Source organism: Trichosurus vulpecula, chromosome 5 (genome assembly GCF_011100635.1).
Source record: "Trichosurus vulpecula isolate mTriVul1 chromosome 5, mTriVul1.pri, whole genome shotgun sequence".
In the NCBI taxonomy this organism is placed as follows: domain Eukaryota; kingdom Metazoa; phylum Chordata; class Mammalia; order Diprotodontia; family Phalangeridae; genus Trichosurus; species Trichosurus vulpecula.
In genome coordinates this window covers 103,319,829-103,329,626 of record NC_050577.1, presented here as the reverse complement: position 1 = coordinate 103,329,626, position 9,798 = coordinate 103,319,829, and the positions used below count along the sequence as shown (strand labels likewise).

Sequence of the window (9,798 nt, the reverse complement as noted above, 5' to 3'; positions counted from 1 at the left end):
GGAAATGACATCAGCTGAGCGTGTTTTGGGAGGGCTGGTCCGTTTCTGACTCTGTAGCCCGCGGGGAGGTTTGCAAAGGGGGGGAGGAGGACCTTTCTCCGCTTTCCCCGGTCCTGGGCGTGCTCTGGGCCCCTTCCTGGGGGAGTTTCCTGCCCTTCCATCCCCAACCTCCAGCCCAGCCGTCCCGTCTCCCCAGTTCTCCCCGCCTCCTTCCTCGAGCTCTCCCCGCCCCCTCTCTGGGCCGCTCCTTGTATGGTCTCCCTGCCTCTCTCTCTCTCTCTCCCCGCCCCCCTACCCCCCCCCCCCCCCCAGCTAGAAGCAGCTCGGGACACCAGGACGCACGGAGTCACAGCTGGACAGGACGCGGCACTGACGACTATTCATTCGGACTGGCCGAGTAGACTGGCAGAGCTCCGCGGTGAGAAAGGGGTGGGGGACAGGCAGCAGCGGCCGAAAATGTAAGGTGGGGGTGGGGCTGCGGGCTGCGGGCCCTTCCTTGTCCGGGGGCTGGGGGTTCCGAAGCGTGCGGGGTGAGCCATCCATTCATCCATGCATCGATCCTTACCTCCTGGGACACCGAGTAACTGTGGCCCTTCCTCCAGCCCGGCCTCCGCATGGCGGCCCCCCGCCCCCCACCCGTGATCTCCGTCTCGGTCTCGGCGCCCGCCTTCTATGCCCCGCAGAAGAAGTTTGGCCCGGTCGTGGCCCCCAAACCCAAAGTGAACCCTTTCCGGGCCGGGGCTACGGAGAACCCTCCAGGGCCCGGGGCCCAGAGGGCGCAGATGGGCAAGGTGGGAGAGATTCCTCCCCCACCCCCGGAAGGTAAGGATTTTGGGGGGATGTCTGGAAGCTAAGGGGAGCAAGGGTTCAAGGAACTTGTTTGGATAGTGGTGGGGAGGTGGAGGGGGTATTGGGCCAGGCGTAACCACTCAGCCTGAGCAGATGTTCTTCTTACCTCATCTTGGAGCCCGTGGCTCTGAGCCAGGACTCCTGGGTCCGTTTCAAATTCCTTGCCTGGGGGTGGGTGTGCGGGAGAATGTGTGTGGGGCATGACTCTTTTTGAGTTTACTTCTTAAGCTGAAAGGGGGAGTGAGTGAGTTCCCCTTCTCAGCAGGACCTCCTGACGTAAAACACACCTTCTTAATGTAAAGAGAGCTCTTTACAGTGTTCTGGGATACCCAAGACTTCAGAGGCCTGTACAGGATGCCAAGTGAACCTTGGGTCTTTGCTCATTCCTTACAGGCCCTCCCAGGAGGGCCTTGTTAATAGACCTCTTTGCCCTACCTCTAGATTTCCCCCTGCCACCACCTCCATTGCTACCTGGGGACGATGGAGAGGCTTCTCTGGGAGGGCCCTTCCCACCACCCCCTCCCCCATTTGAGGAACCATTCCCCCCTGCTCCAGAAGAAGAGACATTCCCTTCCCCTCCACCTCCTCTGGAAGAAGAAGTGGGAGTTGAACCTCCAGCACCAACCCATCAGGTGAGGGAAGGGAAAGGAGCACTGACTAGGCTGAAATTCATACTCCATAAAAGGGCTGAAGGACCAGAAGAAGGCCTACGATTTCTACTTGGCTTTCTCCAGTTATGGGCAGAGAAATATTCAGTGGGGGAAGGGAACTGTGCGTGAAACTTCCATATAGCCCCACAGGCTGTGCAGGACTAGGATATCCTTGGGGAAGGGGAGTTCTTAAACGCAATGTAGGGTGTATAAAGAAGTCTGGCTGGGTCCTCAAACTCTTTACTCTTCAGCCCAGAGGAAAGGTGAGCAGCATTGACCTGGAGATGGAATCTCTGTCCTCCCTGTTGGATGACATGGCCCGGAATGATCCCTTCAAACCCAGGGTGAGGGATGGGGTAGGTTAGTGGGGGAGGTCAGCAATGTGTATGTGTGTGTGTGTGTGTGTGTGTGTGTTATGATAGGCAATACCTTCTCTAACCCAATTTTCCCCGAACTCTCCTACCCTGCAGGTTTCATCTGGATCTGTGCCTCCCCCAGCTGCCCCCCAATTCCCTCCCAAGCCAACTGTCCCCCAATTCCCTCCCAAGCCAACTGTCCCATCTGCAGCTTCCAGCACAGCACCTCTTCCTCCTTGGTTGGCTCCTACTAGCCCTCCTCAGTCCCATTCTGTATCTGTGTCTAAGACCTTAAGCACACAGCCTCGAGGTCCCCCGGCTCCAGCTCCACCTCTGGCTTCAGCCCCAGCTGCAGCTCCTTCTGTAGTTCGACCTCCAGCCCCAGCCTTAACCTCAGCCCCAACTCCTACCCCCAAGGTTAATGCTGTGGCTTCCAAATTCCCTCCTGGGACCCCTAAGTTTAGCCCTCCAGCACCTGGGGGTCCCCCTCATAAGAAGGGGGGTCCTTCACCCCCCACTGCTACAGGATCCCCTCAACAGCCCCAGCCTCCCAGCTTCACCTATGCTCAACAAAGAGAGAAGCCCCGTGTTCAGGAGAAACAACGTCCAGTCCCCCCTCCTGCCCAGGACCAGGTGAGGGGGAACTAGATGGGTCTGAAAAGTAGGAGCAAGAGGAGGGGCCAAATATAAAGTCAGGGCTTTCTGGAACCCAAAGTTGGAATAAGAGTGGGTGATTTTCCTCTGCTTGGAGTAGTGGGGCAATCAAAGGGAAGGAGGGAAACAGCACCCCCAGAGGAGGGACCTGGAAGGGTCTGGGTGTTTGGGTGGGGCAGGGCTGGGAGTGGGTAAGTGAAAGCACTAAATTTACAGAAGCCCTGAATACTTAAGAGTTTGTTAGTGGGGCTCCAAACTAAGTTACTTTACTCTGGGCCTGGACTCAAGACTCCATCACTATGTCAGCATTTAGATACTTTTCCACTTAGTCCTTTCTGAGTTCTTCCCCTTCAGCAATGGGAGACTAAAGGAGTCTGATCAACTGGCTTTCTCTTATCAGCTGTTCACAATGTTTCCTGAATGGTCATTACTCACTTCGTGGGGGTTGGTCTGGGCCTAGGGAGCTTTCTAGCAATAGCATCATTAGTAATATTATCAACATTTATTAAGTACCTACTATGGTAGAGTAATGTGCCAGGTGCTAGAGTTTGTTAATAAATATGACATGGGCTGTTTTTGAGAGGCTCCCCATCTAGTTAGGGAGAACAGGATGTATACATAAAAATACTTAGCTCATACTGAAGTATTCTGTCCTGTGCCAAAGAGTATGGAAAATAAATCCAGAATGGAGAGAAATTCCCCAGAGCTGAGACATTTGGGGAAGACTTCATGAAAGAAATAGAACCAGAGCTGGGCCTTGAAGGAAGGGTAGGACTTATGTAGAAAGGAAAGTGAGGGCATCCTGGGCTCTAGGGAATGGGAATAAGGGGCAGAGTGAATAGTGATAGAAAAAGTATGGTGGTTAGGAATATATGTGAAATGTTACCGGAACAAGTTGGCTTTGAGTTTAGCTAGATTGCAGAGTTATCAGCCTCGGGGAGTAGTGGGAGATAAGTTTGGAATAGTTGGTATGGGACTGATTAGATGTTCTGTCTTTCCAATATTTTTCTGTAGGCAATGGGAAGGTTTTTGATGAAAGACTAATTGGGAAGACATTTATAGGATAGATTGGGGGGAGAGACTTGTTGTGGTAGTCCAGGATTGAGTTACCTGGGGGGCGCAATGGGAAAGAAGGGGAGGGTGGAGGTGAGAGATGAGCAGAATCGACAAGTCCTGGTGACTAGACATGGGAGGAGTGGGAGGGATGGCTTTGAGGCTTTCAACTTAGGTGACTGAGAGAAGGAAGGCATTCCTTCTCTCAGGTGAGAGTAAATCAGAAGAAAGATCTGGTTTTGGGGAAAGTGGGAGAAGTCTGTTTTAGTTATGTGTGAGGAGGACATCTGTGTGGGGTTGTCCACTTAGAAGTTAAAAATGAGATTGAAGTAGAATGAGGACCAGACTTTGAGGAACACCCACATTGAAGGGGGGAAGGAGGAAGTGAAGTGCAACGCAACCAGTAAAGGAGACTTTCATGGCTCAATGATATGGAAGTCAGAAGAGAGAACTTCAAGAAATATGGGCTTGTCCACAGTGTTGGTCAAGGAGAATGAAATGTAAGGAAAGGCCAGGACATTTGGTCATTAGAGGGTTATCTGGGACCTTTGGTGGCTGTTTCTTTTTGTTCTTTTTTTTTGGAGGGGGGAAGGCAGGGCAATTGGGGTTAAGTGACTTGCCCAAGGTCACACAGCCTAGTAAGTATGTCAGGTGTCTAAGGCCGGATTTGAACTCAGGTCCTCCTGACTCCAGGGCCGGTGATTGATGGCTGTTTCAGTGGAGTGGTGAGGGCAAATTATGAGAACTGAAGAAATGATCAGATGGTCGAAGCGGTAAACTTGAAGATGCCTTGGGGTAGCCAGGTTGAAAGAAGTTCTGGGTTTTGTTTTTTTTTTTTTTGGTGTGTTTAAAGCAGGGAAAACTTGTGAAGATAGTGGAAATAGAGATCAGAAGGGAGGTAATTGGAACAATTCAAATTCGAGCTCAGCTGCTTATTGCCTGTGTGACCTTGGGCAAGTATCTTAAGCTTTCTGGGCCCCAAATTCCTCATCTGTAAAACGGGGGGTGGGGTTGGTCTTGACATAAGGAAGAGGCAGTAGTGGATGGTTATAAGACCAAAGATGGATGCCTAGGCCATGGGAAAGAGGATGTACTTCTTCCTTTGAGACAGGCAGGAAGGAGGAGAGGATGAAGGAAGATTTTTTGAGAATTGGTATTAAAAATAGTGTGGCTTCAGAGATGTTTGGAGATAGAGGTGGATAAGAGGGAATTTAGTAGGGGATGAAGTCATCTGTTGGGAGTGAGGGAGTGGTGGTGGAATGGAATGGAGATTGGGGGCTTGAAGAGTGGAAAAAGGTTTGAAACAGCTGCCGGGGGTATGCAGTAGAGAGGGAGGGAGAGCTGAATAACAACTGCTGAGCAGCAGTTGGGTCCAATTGAAGTCAGAGACCATGGATTTGTAGCAAAGTCAGCACTCCTTTTCTCTAGTAGTGTCCAGGAGATGGTAATAGGATGCCGGTGTGGTCTGGGCTATTTCACCTGGTCCCAAGTGTGCTAGGCTTTCCTAATGGATAGTTTTTTGGGGGGAGGGCTAAAATGGCTGGTTGTATCCACATATATAAGTCCATCTATGATACTCCCACCCCCACATCCCCCTTCCCTGCCCCCCAGTGCTTTGGGCCCAGTCTGTGGGCTCCAAAAGTCCCCATTCCAACTTGGGGCCCTGAGATCCCCAGTGGGAGAATTCAGAAGTGGGATGGTTAAGGGGCCCCATAGGCAGCATCTTGGGTTTAACCTGATCTTCCTGCCCTATGTTATATTTCAATGCTGGCAGGGTTGCTCAGCAGCAGTTGGGACGGGTAGGTGGCCTCTGGTGTGTATGTTCTTTGGAGATGGGGGCTATGCATGTGCTATAGGGGTCTATGTATTTATGTATTCTGTGAGGCTTCTGTGTTTGGGTCCTGGGAGTCATTAAGCATCCTCCCTTGTTATTACCCTAGTCATTAGGTGTTAACAAAGTTGACTCAACCTATGAGAGTTTCCACTTAAGTATTTAAAAAAAATCCCTCTAAAAGTATAGGTTTTGTACTGATTTCTGTGCACTTGGTTTTAAAATTGTCATAGATGGTCTGTCTCAGTGGAGAATTCTGCTTATTTCTGCCCTCTTACATGAGGTGTAATGGAAAGAGCCCCGGTCTGGGCACTAGAAGATCCCGGTTCAGCCCCAGCTGTGCCACTGTGTGGCTTGGGGCAAACTGGTATCTCTCCGGGCCTCAGTTTCTTTACCTTTTAAAATGTCACAGTTATACTAAGTGATTTCTAAGATCCCTTCCACCACTAGAATGCTATAATCTCTGGCCCTGGTGTGTCTGTGGCGTATATGTCCAGTGCTATGGTGATCTGAGCAATGTGTGTGGCCTGTATCTGCACAAGTCCTATTCCTCAGTTGTCTGTGATACTTTGCTTTGGGGGAAAAAGGGATTAAAATGTGTCTAGGGGCTACATAAGGTCTGGAGTAAGTAGGGGTGGCCATAACCTGTTTTCCTTCCTCCTGGGTAGATGTGGAGGGGGGTGGTGTGGGGCACTGGGGGCTTTAGTAATTAGGACAAAACCTTGGCAGTGGGTGGAGGGGCAGATGGTGAGACAGCTGGGGAAGACTAAAATGAAAGCCGTGCTAAAAGAATTTGCAGAGAAAAACCAAGGCTGTTGGGGTTCTAGGTGCGCCCTCCTGGGGCCCCAGGACCTCTGACTCTTCGGGAGGTAGAAGAGCTGGAAGAATTGACACAGCAGCTAATGAGGGACATGGAGCAGCCATCCAATAACAAGCTCCCCACCGATGGTGAGACTCAAGTTCCCCTCCCCCAATAAGGTCCTGAACAGGTCATGCCATTCCACTATGTTCCCTATCTCTAGCTAGCCTTTCTCCTGATTGTTGTGACTGGTACCTTTTGGCTCCCCTCCCATGTCCTTCCTGCCATTTCCATTGTCCCAGTATTCCCCTCCTTCTTCCCTCCAGAATACTGTGGTCGGTGCCACCAGGCCCTGGTACGTTCCCAGCCTGCGGTCCGGGCACTAGGGAGTCTTTTCCACGTCACGTGTTTCACATGCCACCAGTGTGAGCGGCAGCTGCAGGGGCAGCAGTTCTATAGCCTTGAAGGGGCACCTTACTGTGAGCAGTGCTATGAGGTGAGGAAGCCACGTGGGGAGACAAGAGAAGGGTGGTTGTATCCTGTCACTGGGGAGGGGGGGTTCCAGACTCTAGTGAACCTCCTTGTTCAAATCAAATACTATTCATTGAGTACCCAGCAATTAATAAATGTTTGTTGCCTTCCTTCCCTGTTCTACAAAAAACCCAGAATACACTGGAGAAGTGTAGCACATGCGGACAGCCTATCACTGAGCGGATGCTGAGAGCCACAGGCCGTGCCTTCCATCCCCAGTGCTTTACCTGTGTGGTCTGTGCCTGCCCTCTGGAAGGGACCTCCTTCATCGTGGACCAAGCTAACCGGCCCCACTGTGTCCCTGATTATCACCGGTAAGCCTCAACCCTTGGATTTTGCAATAACCATTCCTGCCTACTTTTGCTGTAGGACCCAAGCCTTTTGTGCCTGACCCTCGTGAATTTTGCAAGTAATTCTGTTTTCACAGCTGGAGTGGGCCAGTTAACCTGCCTTTGTCTGTCTTGTAATTTTAGTTGTTCAGTTGTTTTTCAGTCATATCTGACTCTTCTTGACCCCATTTGGGGTTTTCTTGGCAAAGATACTGGACTGCTTTGCCATTTCCTTCTCCAGCTCATTTTCCAGATGAGGAAACTGAGGCAAACAAGGTTAAGTGACTTGCTCAGGGTCACACAGCTAGCAAGTGTCTGAGGCCAGCTTTGAACTCAGGAAGATGAGTCTTCCTGACATCAGTCCCTGCACTCTATCCACTGCACTGTCTAACTGCCCCATATTTTACAGTACATCTGAGTATATTGGCTTGCTTCTCTTCCTGTTTCGTTAACCCTTCTATTTATGAATCTTCTTTGGGAACCATGTATTATACTCCTTTCACATGTATATGTAGTTCTTTTTTTTTTTAAATGCAAGTTCCCAATTTATGCAAGGCTTATGTTCCAAGAGCTTCTTAGAGCAGCTGTTTGGGACTCAGGGTGCATTTTTCTGCAGAAACAATGAATTATATATATGGTGGTTACATTCCCAGGCCAGTGCACAAAAGCTTCTTTCACTCACGTACTTCTCATTTGTAACAATGTTCCAAGGAAATGACCTTGAGTTTCAATTTGGGACTAGAAACGTTTCTCCTTTTTGCTGCCAGGGCACTGGGGACTTGTGCAGCTCCCAGCTCAGCCTAGGGTTGGAGGGGTACAGTTGGAGAGACAGTAACTAGGCAGATCTGGCTCTCGGGGCAGGAATTAAAAGTGAGAATCCTCCCTGGCTAGGGAGGGCTTTTGTGAGAGGGAAGCAACAAGGGCCTAACTCATGTGTAAATCTACCTGTTGGAGAAATGATAGTAATAACTCTAGTTAACATTTATATAGCGCTCACTATGTGCTAGGCACTGTGCCAAACACTTTATAAGTATTATTTCATTTGGACTTGCAACAACCTGGGAGGTAGGTGCTATTATGATCCCCATTTTACCAATGAAGAAACTGAGTAAGAGGTTAAGTAACTTCCCCACGATCTCAGACCTAGTCTCTGAGGCTGGATTTGAACTTGGTTCTTCTGACTTCAGGGCACTTTATCCACTGTGCCACATGGCCTCCCATAAAAGGGAGACTTTGCTTACTAGATGACCTTGCTTTTGTACTGCCTCAGTTGAGCTCCCATCTTTTCTGCTCTTCTGAGCTCCGGATAACATGCCCTTAGACGCAATCTTCTTTTACTTCCCTCCCATCGAAATCCCACCTGACGCTGACCCTGTTTCTCTTTACTCTCCACAGGCAGTATGCCCCACGCTGCTCTGTCTGTGCTGAACCCATCATGCCTGAACCTGGCCGAGATGAGACTGTCCGAGTGGTAGCTCTCGACAAAAACTTCCACATGAAATGTTACAAGTGTGAGGTCAGAACAATCATAAGTTGTCCCCCTCTACTCCCCACCCCCATCAGGTTTCCATGTCTTGGGTTGGGTGGTGAGGGGATGATATTACAATTAGAAACCCAAAGGTGGTTTTAAAAATATCCTAGCCTGTAGAATATTCAGAAGTTGTCCACAGAAGAGAGAAGCTGGGACGCAGGCCATTCCCTCTTCCCCTCATGATCTTTCTCAGAGTAGAATGAAGTGGGTGGCCTTGAGTTCATGACCCAGAAAGGATTTAGGAGAATAAATTGGGCAGGTGAGGCTTTCTAAGAGATTTGCAAGAATTATCCTAGGGCAAGGCAAGGTGGGGCAGGATGCAAAGAAGGGTTTTTCCCCCTCACCAGAGGAGTAAACTCTTTAACTGCCAACCCTACAAAAGGGAGGGGCTTGGAGCAGAGAAGAGGAAGTAAAAGGGTGGTGAGAAGTTGGGGGAGGTGGCATGACTAAATGCTGACCTAGTTTCAGCGCTTGAGCCAGCAGTGTATGGGGAACTATGTACAGTGGGAAGAGATCAGGCATTGTGCTTTACCATCTTGTCCCACACCCTTCCAACAGGACTGTGGGAAACCCCTGTCTATTGAGGCTGATGAGAATGGTTGTTTTCCTCTGGATGGACATGTACTGTGTCGTCACTGCCATACAACCCGGGCCCAGACATGAGGATGAACTCATTTCCATAATCTTGAAGAACCAGGATTTACTCCAGATGAGAGAACTACCTGCTTTCAGATCAAGTCTTCCTTCACTCAATTCATCCTCATTCCCCACCCTGAGCCACAAAGAAAATTTGTAGCTAGTCTTAATGCTAGTCCCTCTTAAGTTGTAGGGGGGCAGGGAGATGATGGAGAGCAGCAGAACCCGAGACCAATCCCTTCCTTTTCAATATCCCTTTTTCCATCTGGTACAAGGACCACCTGCCTCTCATCTTCCAGGCTTCACAGCATCCTCTTGTACCCTCTTCTCTATCCCTTTCCTCTTTGGGGAGCTTGACACCTTGGGCAGCGTTATTGCTTTTGCTCCTACACTGAAGCTGTTGGCTGGCTCACTCCCAGCAACCTTTGTACTCTGTTGAGGGGCTTGAGGAGAGGCTCTATCCCAGAGGCTGGACTGGTAGCACCTTCTTTGGACCACAAGTTGTGGGACTCTGGCCACAATTACAAATAAAGTATTCACCCCCACAGTCCCCTAGAATTCAGTGTCTGATCTATTCTA

At 50.0% G+C, this 9,798-nt stretch overlaps 1 protein-coding gene across 1 annotated transcript; it reads left to right on the top strand.

Annotated features, from left to right (window-relative positions):
- Positions 1 to 312: 312 nt before the first annotated feature.
- Positions 313 to 9,777, top strand: ZYX (zyxin). The gene is made up of 10 exons (XM_036758945.1): positions 313 to 418; positions 603 to 822; positions 1,291 to 1,481; positions 1,751 to 1,843; positions 1,970 to 2,488; positions 6,221 to 6,341; positions 6,519 to 6,688; positions 6,859 to 7,037; positions 8,448 to 8,568; positions 9,142 to 9,777. Exons 2-10 carry the CDS (start codon positions 615 to 617, stop codon positions 9,244 to 9,246), a joined length of 1,707 nt encoding a protein of 568 aa, XP_036614840.1. The 5' UTR covers positions 313 to 418; positions 603 to 614; the 3' UTR covers positions 9,247 to 9,777.
- Positions 9,778 to 9,798: the final 21 nt, after the last annotated feature.